The sequence below is a fragment of the Scatophagus argus genome, chromosome 16 (genome assembly GCF_020382885.2).
Source record: "Scatophagus argus isolate fScaArg1 chromosome 16, fScaArg1.pri, whole genome shotgun sequence".
In the NCBI taxonomy this organism is placed as follows: Eukaryota; Metazoa; Chordata; class Actinopteri; family Scatophagidae; genus Scatophagus; species Scatophagus argus.
This window is the reverse complement of record NC_058508.1, coordinates 10,209,178-10,221,249: the sequence shown is the minus strand read 5'-3', so window position 1 is coordinate 10,221,249 and position 12,072 is coordinate 10,209,178. Positions and strand designations below refer to the sequence as shown.

The window sequence follows — 12,072 nt, the reverse complement described above, 5'->3', positions numbered from 1 at the left end:
GTGCTGTAGGATTTTGTGCAGCTGCTCAACCAACTCCAGTCACTGTGAGTGTCGAGCACAATAATAAACAGCAGAATCTTCAGTCTTCAGACTGTTCATCTGCAGATACACCTGCTGTCTGCTGTTGTCTCTGGAGATGGTAAACCGACCTTGGACTGACTGAGAGTAGAGTTGGTGACAAATAAAAGACATCTAAAATCAAGATTAGTGAATATGTTCTCCTTCCCAGCAGACAGTTAAAAGCAGCAGTCCTGTCCTATAGTCCATCATGTCAAACTGTGTGTCCACTGTTCTCTGTCCTCCTCTCTGCAGTCACATAAGTAGAGGTGGAAGACATCTGAGTTTTGCATTGACTCCTCCTCACAGTAAGGAGACTGTGTGGACTGGATTTGATGTGACTCAAGTGAAATGAAGTTAATTCACATATCTTAATTTAAAAGTGAGGTTTGAAGGTTTTGTTTTTAATCTCAGTTGTTTAAAATATGGCTTTTGGTTTTTATAATATTGTGCACAAGAAACAGTCACAAGAAAAATCCCAAAGAGTAGGAGCGACAAGGAAAAGCACACTGCACAATTAAGAAATCAATCCTGATATTTATAACTTTCTGTTTTTATCTGTAATCATTTGTTCTTTTACTGCTGTAACTACAGAATTTTATAACAATCAAACAAACAGGTAAATGTTCATGTAAATGTTCTGTTAGGGCAGTGCTTCTCAATTATTTTCTGTTGCGCCCCCCCCCAGCAAGTAGAAAACAATTCGCGCCCCCCCCCCCCCCCACTCTCCGCCGCGACTATAAATAATAGTAATAATAATATGTAATAATATTTAATAATATGTAATAATAGGATGCTAACAATTCTCGCTGGTTTACTGAAGTAGTATTCACAAAGCGGGATGATTGTTGGCAATATTCGGCACGTTTTGGCTGAAATAACTCCAGCGGCTTATCAGCATGATTGGGATGTAATGTCTTCAAGTGGCGCCTTAATTTATTTGGCTTCACGCTGTCCGCTGCCAGCATTTTTAGACAGTAAACACACCGGTCTGTCGTCTCCCACTGTAGTCACAGTGAAGCCAAGCGCTACATATGCTTCGTCATATTTCCTCGTCTTAGCTTTCGGGTGAGTTACTTTTGTCTCATTATCTTCGGCTCTCTCCGCCTTTCTTCTCATCCCTGTTAAAAATTTCTTCATGTTGTCTCTTAAGGGTTCGCTTACTGCACTTCATATCGCCTGCTCGGTGCAAAAAAGCCGCTACACCATAGAGCTAATACTCCCTGCGCACACTCTGACAATGAGAGTGCCACTGCCAACTACTGTAGTGGATGTGCAATTACACTTTATTCTAGTACGGCAAAAAAAGCATGTTCCCCAGGGTCACACGCGCCCCCCCTGGCATCGCACCGCGCCCCACTATTTGAGAAGCACTGTGTTAGGGAGACAGTCTCAGTACTGCTTTGTTGAAGAAATGATGCCGGACTTGGATGTCTTATGCTGACAGATTTATTGAACTTGCGCACTCAAAGAGAATCAGATGTCATCAGTACAGCAGGATGTGACGTCACCGAGGTCTGACCTGAGAAACCTCAACACTAGTCTTTCATACAGCTTAGAGAACACTCCAGGTAGCTTCACCCATTCTTGGCAAAAACCCAAAATAGACGATAAGGAAGGGACTGAGCGTCTACTTCATGGGAGAAATGGCCACAACAGGACATTGTTATGCCCAGAGTCAAGTCCAATCATCTACCACTGTCACAGCCTTTGGATCAGCCGACTTTCCAGCTGTCTCCAGAGGAGACGCCTGGGTGTCTGTCATTGAGATTCAGTACAACGGTGATGACCAAGGTCAACCCCTAACCGAAAAGAGAATGATAGAGAAGTAAAAGAATTCCCTTCCAATCACTTGTTTTGAAAAGTGAAGCATGGACACTGAACAGATCGTTCCTGCTGGTTGCCATCAAACTGTCTCATCTTAGCTTTGTCACAGTATGGACAGCAGTAAACTGGGAGGTTGTTGTGGTCTTTCTGGACTCGCTGGTACTTTCTCAGACTTCTGGTACAGTGCAACAATAAATCATTCTAATGTTTACTTCACCTGACAATAATCATATTAAATATTTATATATTTAATAAAAAATAGATTTGTGGTCAGGCCATTGATGTCATCACCATGAGAGCTGTAAAGTGTCTCCCAGTCTGTAGTTTGGAAACAGTCTCTCAGTTTCTCACTGGCCTCATCAGTCCACACTTTCACAGACTTCTTCTGTGCAGGCTCTCTTCTCACTCTGAGTGTGTATTCGGGGAGCAGATGAACGAGACAGTGATCAGAGCGTCTGAGCAGAGGGTGGAGGTGTATGTTGACATCCTTGACATTAAATGTAAACTTCAGCATCAGATGTATGATTTTCATGTATGTACTTAACAAAGACGTGGACATAGGTTTACCACACTAATATCGAAAATTTGTCCAGGATTTTGACCAGCATATAATTTAAGATCAATCATCAATCATCATTCATTTGATATTGGTACATCTAAGTTAGGAAACTGCTTAATTTGATTTGTCTTGTGTGTGATTTGTCTTTCTGACACACACACACACACACACACACACACACACACAGTGACTTCATGTACCAGGCACTGAGGGGTTTTTGTTCAGCTCCACTGATGGTTTGTGTTACTGTGACTCTCTGGCACAGAAATACACAGCAGAGTCTTCAGGCTGCACATTCTGTCCATTTAGAGTCACTGTGTTGCTGGAAGAGTCAACATCAATACTGAATTTGTTCTTCAGTGAATCTTTGTAGTATGAATCTCCAGTATGTTTCATTCCAATCCACTCCAGTCCTTTCCCTGCAGGCTGTCTGAACCAAGCTGTGAAGTAGCTGCTGACAGGTGATGGTCAGACGTTGACCTGGCTGCACAGTCACAGAGGCTGGCTGTGTCAACTGTTCACACTTCACACCTGTTGAAAAGAGAAAATGTTTTGGAACAAATGATCAAGTTATTCTGCAAAAGAACTGCTGACTTTGACAAATCCACAGAGACTCACATCCAGCTGCCAACAGCAGCAGTTATTATTTGTAATAAAAACAAAATAATTTCATGCATTTGTTTGGGGGGGAAACTTGATTTTCTATTTATTCTTAATATTTACCCTCCATTATTATGGGAAATGTCTGTTCCCTCTCTAATAAGACCAACGAGCTTACGGCACTGACCCGGTTGTAGACTGTACAGGGAGTGCAGCCTTATGTGTTTTAGTGAGACCTGGCTGAATGGACTGATACAAGATTCCATGGCGTCTCTGGTTTTAAACTTGTGCGTATTAACCAGAGAGTGGAGGACTGTGGTAAGCGGAAAGGCTGGCGGTGTTTATTAATGAGAGATGGTGAAACCGAGGCACGTCTAAAGGAACAAGTCTGCATTATAGATATCGAGTTACTTGCTGTTGGCATTCGGCCTTATTACATCCCAAGGGAGTTTTCGCACGTTATTGTGTTTAATGTTAATGTTTCATGCCTCTCTATCTTCCACCCTCCCCACATTCACACAGTATGTGAAATGCCACACTGGGGACAACAAGATACTGGACCTTTTGTATGCTAATGTCAAGGATGTCAACATACACCTCCACCCCCTGCTCAGACGCTCTGATCAATGTCTCGTTCATCTGCTCCCCGAATACACACCCAGAGTGAGAAGAGAGCCTGCACAGAAGAAGTCTGTGAAAGTGTGGACTGATGAGGCCAATGAGAGACTGAGAGACTGTTTCCAAACTACAGACTGGGAGACACTTTACAGCTCTCATGGTGATGACATCAATGGCCTGACCGACTGCATCACAGACTACATTAACTTCTGTGTGGAGAACACTTTGCCAACCCGGAGAATACGGTGTTTCTCCAACAACAAGCCCTGAGCTTGAACCAGAAAAAGAGAGCTTTCTTTTCTGGGGACAGAGGGGAGCAGAAGAGAGTTCAGTGTGAACACAAATACACAATCAGGTGGGCCAAGAACAAGTACAGGAAGAAGCTGGAGGAGCGACTGGAGCAGAACAACACGCAAGATGTGTGGAGGGCCTGAAGACCATCTCAGGACATGGACTGAGTCAAGCCAATGGGACGATCAGCGCTGGTCAAGTGAATTAAACCTGTTTTTCAATAGATTTAATTCCAACCCCACCCCCTCTGCTACCCTTCCTCTCCCCTCTTCACACATCTCCAGGCCAGCAGACCCATCCCAACTGATTAAAACCATGGAGAGGCTCATCCTCAGTCACCTTCGCGATGGACACAGTTTGTGCAGTTTGCCAAACATCGGGATGGATGACACTGTCATCTACCTGCTGCACTGGGCGCTGACTCACCTGGAGAGTGCTGGGAGCGCTGTGAGAATCATGTTTTTTGACTTCTCAAGCACATTCAACACAATTCAACCAGTGCTGCTGAGAGGGAAGCTGGAGAGAGCAGGAGTGGATGGACATTTAGCTGCTTGGATCATCAACTGCCTCACCATCAGGCCACAGCATGTGACACTGTATAACTGTGTGTCTGAGGTGGTGGTCTGCAGCAGGGGGGCACTATACTTACACTTTGGACTTTTCCTACAACACCAGCAGATGTCACCTCTAGAAGTTGTTTGATGACTCAGCAATTGTTGGCTGTGTGTCTGAGGGGAATGAGACGGAGTACAGGTCAGTCATCGTGGATTTTGTGGACTGGTGTGAGCGCAACCACCTGTGCTCAAACACCAGTAAAACGAAGGAGATGGTGACTGACTTCCCCCACCGAAGAAGGGCCAAAGTTGTCTTCACCTTCTGAGGAGACTGAGGTCCTTTGGAGTGTGCAGGCCCCTGCTATGGACATGTAATGACTCTGTGGTAGCCTCTGCTTTTCACTATGCTGTGGTCTGTTGGGGACCCGGCAGCACGGACCGGGACAGGAGGAGACTGAACAAGCTGGTCAGGAGGGCTGCTATGCATGCTCTACCTCGTGTTGTCCTTGTTGTCCTACGCATCCCCACCCCTACCCAAGGCGGCAGCCACCACAAATGGGTCTTGAGTCTGTGGGAACAATTTTCTTTCAGTAACTGCCATGACATCTGCAGTAGTTTGTGTACGGCTCTGTGGCCTCCTGTGTCACTGTGGCTTCAAGCACAGTAATAAATAGCAGAGTCTTCAGTTGTAAGGCTGTTCATCTGCAGATACACCTGGTCCACGTTGCTGTCTCTGGAGATGGTGAAGCGATTCTGGACTGATGTGGAATAAAGTTTATTGCCTCCACTCGGAGCAGAAATGAAGGCAACCCACTCCAGCCCTTTTCCTTCAGCTTGTCTGATCCAGCTGATTTCAGCACTGTCATCAGTTTGTGAGATTCTCCAGGTCACTTCACCGCTGGTTCAGATTCAGTCAGAGTCTGACTGCACACACCTGGGAAGAAAGGCAGTTTGACCAGAACAGAGCAGAACAGAAACCTTGACACAGAAAGTAAAGAGTCCAGAAGTGTGTATTCACCAGAAATCAGTGACAGCATCAGAAACAACAACAAACACTGATGTAAGACAAAGAAGGAACACACTGAAAGTTTCTTAATCTTTATTGATGACACACTATGGATTGCAGTACTTGTTGTGTATTACTTGAATGAATTGAAATGAAATAAATTAAACTAATTCATTAAACCTCTTGTGTGTGTGGTTGAGTCACATGATGTCTGGGTAGTTGTGTAGGTCTGTTGGTGGTTTGTGCGACTGTGGGTTGACATACACAGTAATAAACAGCTGTGTCCTCAGGCTGCAGATTCTGTCCTGTTAGAGTCACTGTTCCAACAGAAGTGTCTCTGCTGTAGCTGAACTTGTTCTTCAGAGCATCATTTTGAAAAAAGCTGCCACCACTTCCACCCCACTGATGAGAAATCCAGTCCATTGGTTTTCCTTCACAGTGTCTGATCCAACCTGTTGCATAGCTGTTATCAGTCACAGAATAACCAGACGGTCGACAGGTGATGGTCAAAGACTGTCCAGGCTGCACAACCATTGAGTCTGGCTGGATGAGATCAATACTGTTCACACCTGTGGAAACACAAATCAACATAAAAGCACAGAAATGTGCTTGTATTTAAAGAGCATATTTCTATAAAATACCCTGTATGGACCTAAATGTCACTATCAGGATGATTAATTTAGCAAAATTAATTGCCACGCTGCTAGGTTTTAATTTGTAACAATATATATATATATATATATATATATATATATATATATATATATATATATATATATATATATATATATATATATATATATATATATATATATATAAATATTGCTAAAGTAAAAATATTTTAAATCTTCGTGTGAGAACATTGTATCTTGCAGGACACAGAGCATTTTAAGGCAGTGTTTTCACTCTGGTTTAAGTAATACTGTAACTATAGTAATGTTGTCTTCTCATAAGTGCAGACACACTGACAAATATTTTATTAATGAAATGTGTTTCATTGTTAATTTGTCATCATTCAGTGGGACGTTTGATTGCAAAGTCCTGAAAGGCTTCAGAGCTTCTCGAACATGTTGATCCAGCACTTCAAATGTTCTGTTAGTGTTGTGGTGCAGTGAGCTCACAAAGGGTGTGAGTACAAAACTCAGTTAAGCTGCTCAACCAACTCCAGTCACTGTGAGTCTCGAGCACAATAATAAACAGCAGAATCTTCAGTCTTCAGACTGTTCATCTGCAGATACACCTGCTGTCTGCTGTTGTCTTTGGAGATGGTAAACCGGCCTTGGACTGACTGAGAGTAGTATTTGTCGCTACCACTAAGCTGACTGATATAAGCAACCCACTCCAGTCCTTTTCCAGGAGCCTGTCTGATCCAGTGCATATAGAAGTCACTGAATGTGAATCCAGAGGCTGTACAGGTCAATCTGTGAGATTCTCCAGGCCTTTTAACCACTGGTTCAGATTCTGTCAGAGTCTGACCATCAGCACCTGTCAAAGAGAAGATAGCATCAATGTTATGGTTATGGCTGCAGACAAATCAAAGTATGTTAAAGTAAGAAATATTCTTCACCTGCCCAGCAGACAGTTAAAAGCAGCAGTCCTGTCCTATAGTCCATCATGTCAAACTGTGTGTCCACTGTTCTCTGTCCTCCTCTCTGCAGTCACATAAGTAGAGGTGGAAGACATCTGAGTTTTGCATTGACTTCTCCTCACTGTGTGGTGCTCATAAGTCAGACCATTTTCAGGACATCAGAGGAAAGTAAACCATGAGATGAATAAAACTGAAGTCTCTCTAGAATATTAATTAAACTTAAATTCAAGAGAAACATAAAACCCTCAGTACATGGATGTCATGAATACAAATGTTTTTCTTTCAGCACAAATGAATCATTCATTCAGGTAAATAAATAATTTAAAACTCTTGTCCATTGCATAAAATAAGATTTGTGGGAAAAACTAAAAGTTTTTCATCCTCTCTGCATTTACGTTTGTAAAGGTGAAAGACAACGGCTTTTTGCACTGGTTTTGTTTGCTGGACTTTATAAACATTGTAGGAGCTGTGATATCAGCCAAACAAATTTGATTCAAACAAGTCTTAACTTGAAACTTGACAATTTTGAATGTCTTCAGATTTATCCAATTTGTCCCTAAACAAACAACAGTTTTCACCTCAACTGAATCCTCATGACACAAAGTATTAGTTTACCACAAATGTTTAGTTTTCACTCATCCAAATTTGTCATAAAGTAGAGACACTTTTTGAAATAAATCTCCACTATATGTTTAATTCATTTACATTGTTTATTATGATAATCAATGTTATATTCCTTTGTACTTTCCCCCTGCTTTATCTGTCTCTTCAACAGTGAACTGGTGTTGAAATCATTAGTGGTCTGAGGGCTCCTCCTCTGGTGGCTTCATGTTCCAAGTGTTCAGGCACTGAGGGGTTTTTGTTCAGCTCCACTGATGGTTTGTGTTACTGTGACTCTCTGGCACAGAAATACACAGCAGAGTCTTCAGGCTGCACATTCTGCCCATTTAGAGTCACTGTGTTGCTGGACGAGTCTAAGCTGATGCTGAACTTGTTCTTCAGTGAATCTTTGTAAATTGTTGTGTATCCAACACGTGCACCTCCAATCCACTCCAGTCCTTTCGCTGCAGGCTGTCTGATCCAGTGTGTGTGGTGTCTGCCAACAGAATAAGAGACCTGACAGGTGATGGTCAGACGTTGACCTGGCTGCACAGTCACAGAGGCTGGCTGTGTCAACTGTTCACACTTCACACCTGGAGAGGAAAACAAGTGAAATATTAAATTAAATTAAAAACAGTAAACAGTCAGTGTGTTGTGATCAGACTGTCAGTGTCTCTGCCTCAGTGAGACTCACAGGATCCAGCAGCCAGCAGCAGCAGCAGAGCTACAGAGAACATGTTGGTATTGAAGGTGATCTGATGGGAGCTTCTCTTCTTCTGCTGATATCAAGTCTTTATAGCACACTGTGAGGAAGTTCACTTTGCATAGAGAAGGACACTGACAGGTTATAAAAGAAGGATTGACTGTCCTGTCACATCGCTTAAATTGTATTATAAACATTTATTATGATGTATGTGGAAGGAAATGTTTTTATTATTTCAAACAGAAACTGCAGTAATGTTTTATTTTTCATTTTTCAAAAAAGTTTTAACACAACACAGATTTAATCAAAAACATTCACATTTATGTTTTCATGAACAATATGCAATTTACATGTGAAATTAATTTCTTTTTATTAAATTAATGTATTTAATCAGCCAGAAGTTCAACATTTACAGAAATCTAGTTCTGTCCAGAAAAAATGAGTCCTGTAGGATTTTGTGCAGCTGCTCAACCAAATCTTCAGTCTTCAGACTGTTCATCTGCAGATACACCTGCTGTCTGCTGTCGTCTTTGGAGATGGTAAACCGACCTTGGACTGACTGAGAGTAGTATGTGGTGCTACCACCACTCCAGTTAATAAAGGCAACCCACTCCAGTCCTTTTCCAGGAGCCTGTCTGACCCAGGCCATATGGTAGCTGCTCAGTGTGAATCCAGACGCTGTACAGGTCAATCTGTGAGATTCTCCAGACCTTTTAACCACTGGTTCAGATTCTGTCAGAGTCTGACCATCAACACCTGTCAAAGCAAACAAGATATCATGTGAACTGTTATCATAACTGAAATTCCATCAACAAATTATGATGAGTGAATATTCTTCACCTGCCCAGCAGACAGTTAAAAGCAGCAGTCCTGTCCTATAGTCCATCATGTTAAACTGTGTGTCCACTGTCCTCTGTCCTCCTCTCTGCAGTCACATAAGTAGAGGTGGAAGACATCCGAGTTTTGCATTGACTTCTCCTCACAGGAAGGAGACTGTGTGGACTGAATCACCTGCTGTTTCTTGAAAGATGTGACTCAGGTGAAATTAATTCAGTTCATGCATCTGAATTTGAAAATTAGATTGAACTTGAATTTTGTGCTCTGAATTTGTTTACAATTTCTTCTTTTGAACCAATAATATTATGAATGAGAAATAATCACAAGAAAAATCCCAGAGTAGAAGCAACAAGCAAAAATACAGCACAAAACTGAAAAATTACGATAATTAATAATAATTTTTAGCTTTCTATACTCTCTTTGTGCTTTAACAGCACAAGGAGAAATAATTACACAATGTTTATATCATGACCATTATTTTAACAAAAAATAAACAGACACTTTGATAGCAGCATTAGTTGGGGTACGTATGATATATATAATTTTTGGAATTTCTGGCACAGATTGTCACACATTGTGACTTACAACTTCAAATTACTTTAAACTACTAATTTTTAAACATTGGGTGGCATAGTCATGCAGTGGTTAGCACTGTTGCCTTATAGCAAGAGGGTCCCAGCTTGGAATCCTGGTCTGGGCCTTTCTGTGTGGAGTTTGCATGTTTTCCCTGTCTGTGTGGGTTTTCTCCAGGGAAACTGGCTACTCTACATTGCCCATAGGTGTGCATGTGTGGTCGTCTGTCTTTGTGTGTCAGCCCTGCGATTGACTGGCGACCAGTCTAATGTGAGCCCCACCTCTCGCCCGTAGTCAGCTGGGATAGGCTCCAGCGACTCTTTTGGATAAGCAGTATAGAAAATGAATGAATGAATGAATTTTTAAAAATATGTCAAAATGTCCATTTAATGGTGCACTTCTTCATGTGTGTTCTTCAGTTTCAACATGGTTGAAAATCTGACCAGCACCAATGCAGGTTGCTACTGAATGTAATATAATATACTCAAATGTGATAAATGATATCATAGTATGCAGTTTTCATCACAATTTCAAGTACTGCAAAAAAGTGGTGTCTGGCACAGAAATACACAGCAGAGTCTTCAGGCTGCACATTCTGTCCACTTAGAGTCACTGTGTTGCTGGAAGAGTCAGCGTCAATACTGAACTTGTTCTTCAGTGAATCTTTGTAGAATGAATACCAAGCAGACTTCATTCCAATCCACTCCAGTTCTTTCCCTGCAGGCTGTCTGATCCAAGCTGTGTAGTAGTCACTGACAGAATAAGAGACCTGACAGGTGATGGTCAGACGCTGACCTGGCTGCACAGTCACAGAGGCTGACTGTGTCAACTGTTCACACTTCACACCTGTTGAAAAGAGAAAATGTTTTGGAACAAATGATCAAGTTATACTGCAAAAGAAGAACTGCTGACTTTGACAAATCCACAGAGACTCACATCCAGCTGCCAACAGCAGCAGCAGAGCTACAGAAAACATGGTTTATGTTGAAACTGACGTGCTGTGAACTCCATTGACAGCCTGATGTGAAGTTTTTATAGCTGAGGAACAAGGAAGCTCACTGAGTTTGCATACAATCAAACATCAATGTTGGTGTGACTGGAGCCAATAGAAGAGTCTGTTGACTGTTATTATATCTGCAGAGTGAAAACATGCCTGGAAATCACCTCTGATTTACATGTGATGTTTTATCTTCATTACACACTCAGCTGGAACATTTTGATAATGTCCCTACAACTGTTATTTTTGATACTCTAAACTATTAATGCCTAAATGTGTTGTTTTCAATGTGTGTCAAATGTGTGACAAAAGGCAAAATGCTAAATCATTCAGCTTAGATGAAATGTAATTTAGTTCATCAGTACATGTTACCTTTATCTCTGTGTTTATGTGTCAAAGAGGTTATAGTTTGTTTTTTGTTTCTTTTGCACTTCGTTAGTTATGTTAACATTATTATCTCCAAATTCAATGGTAATATGACAAAAAGAAACAACACATGAAGGCCCAGATTGCTCATGGAGATGTGTAGAACTATATTTTCTGTTTAATTATGTGGAACTATTAATATTTCTCATGATTTGTTACTTTAAAGTCACCATAAGTAGTAATCAGGTGTTCAGTAATCATAATCAAGTAATCATCATCAAGTGTCTGTGTGTTGGACCATTTTAAATATCGTAACCTGAGGACATGAATCATGTGAAATGAATTCAGTGTTACAGCAGTTTGTGCCACTCAGCACAACTTTCAAACTGATGTGTTTCAGTCAGTAGTCTGTTGTGTTTGTTCCACTTAGACTTTTCTGTCATTTGTCTTGCTACATAACTGCTACATTGCTCAACATTCAGTCAGGAGACATTGTCGGGTTTTTAATTTCTTTTTTAAAATTTATATTAGTCTCATGATTATGTCTATTATGGTTTTAGTGATCATCTTTCTATTTTAATAAATCAATGTTTAAATTTAATGTTGCATTCAAATATTTGATCTTTATTGCATTTAATGTTTCGTAACACTTTTTTATTGGATCAATTTTCAGAATGTTTCAAGCTGTTGAAAGCTGTAGAATATAATATGTGACATAAAAATGGTTGGACTCAATCACCTTCAAGCATAATTACTGTAGGATTTTATGCAACTGCTCAACCAACTCCAGTCACTGTGAGTCTCCAGCACAATAATAAACAGCAGAATCTTCAGTCTTCAGACTGTTCATCTGCAGATACACCTGCTGTCTGCTGTCGTCTCTGGAGATGGTAAAC

At 41.1% G+C, this 12,072-nt stretch overlaps 4 gene segments (V, D, J or C); all 4 read right to left on the bottom strand.

The window, feature by feature from the left end:
• Positions 1-1,772: 1,772 nt before the first annotated feature.
• Positions 1,773-8,452, bottom strand: LOC124073561. The segment is given in 3 exon segments: positions 1,773-1,859; positions 5,777-6,081; positions 8,395-8,452. Coding segments are annotated over 3 exon segments (435 nt in total).
• On the bottom strand, positions 6,630-7,251 carry LOC124073344. The segment is given in 2 exon segments: positions 6,630-6,997; positions 7,080-7,251. Coding segments are annotated over 2 exon segments (366 nt in total).
• A 360-nt stretch (positions 8,453-8,812) lies between the features above and the next one.
• Positions 8,813-9,419, bottom strand: LOC124073560. The segment is given in 2 exon segments: positions 8,813-9,159; positions 9,244-9,419. Coding segments are annotated over 2 exon segments (396 nt in total).
• Positions 9,420-10,297: 878 nt separating this feature from the next.
• LOC124073559 lies at positions 10,298-11,148 on the bottom strand. The segment is given in 2 exon segments: positions 10,298-10,659; positions 10,750-11,148. Coding segments are annotated over 2 exon segments (402 nt in total).
• Between the last annotated feature and the right edge of the window lie 924 nt (positions 11,149-12,072).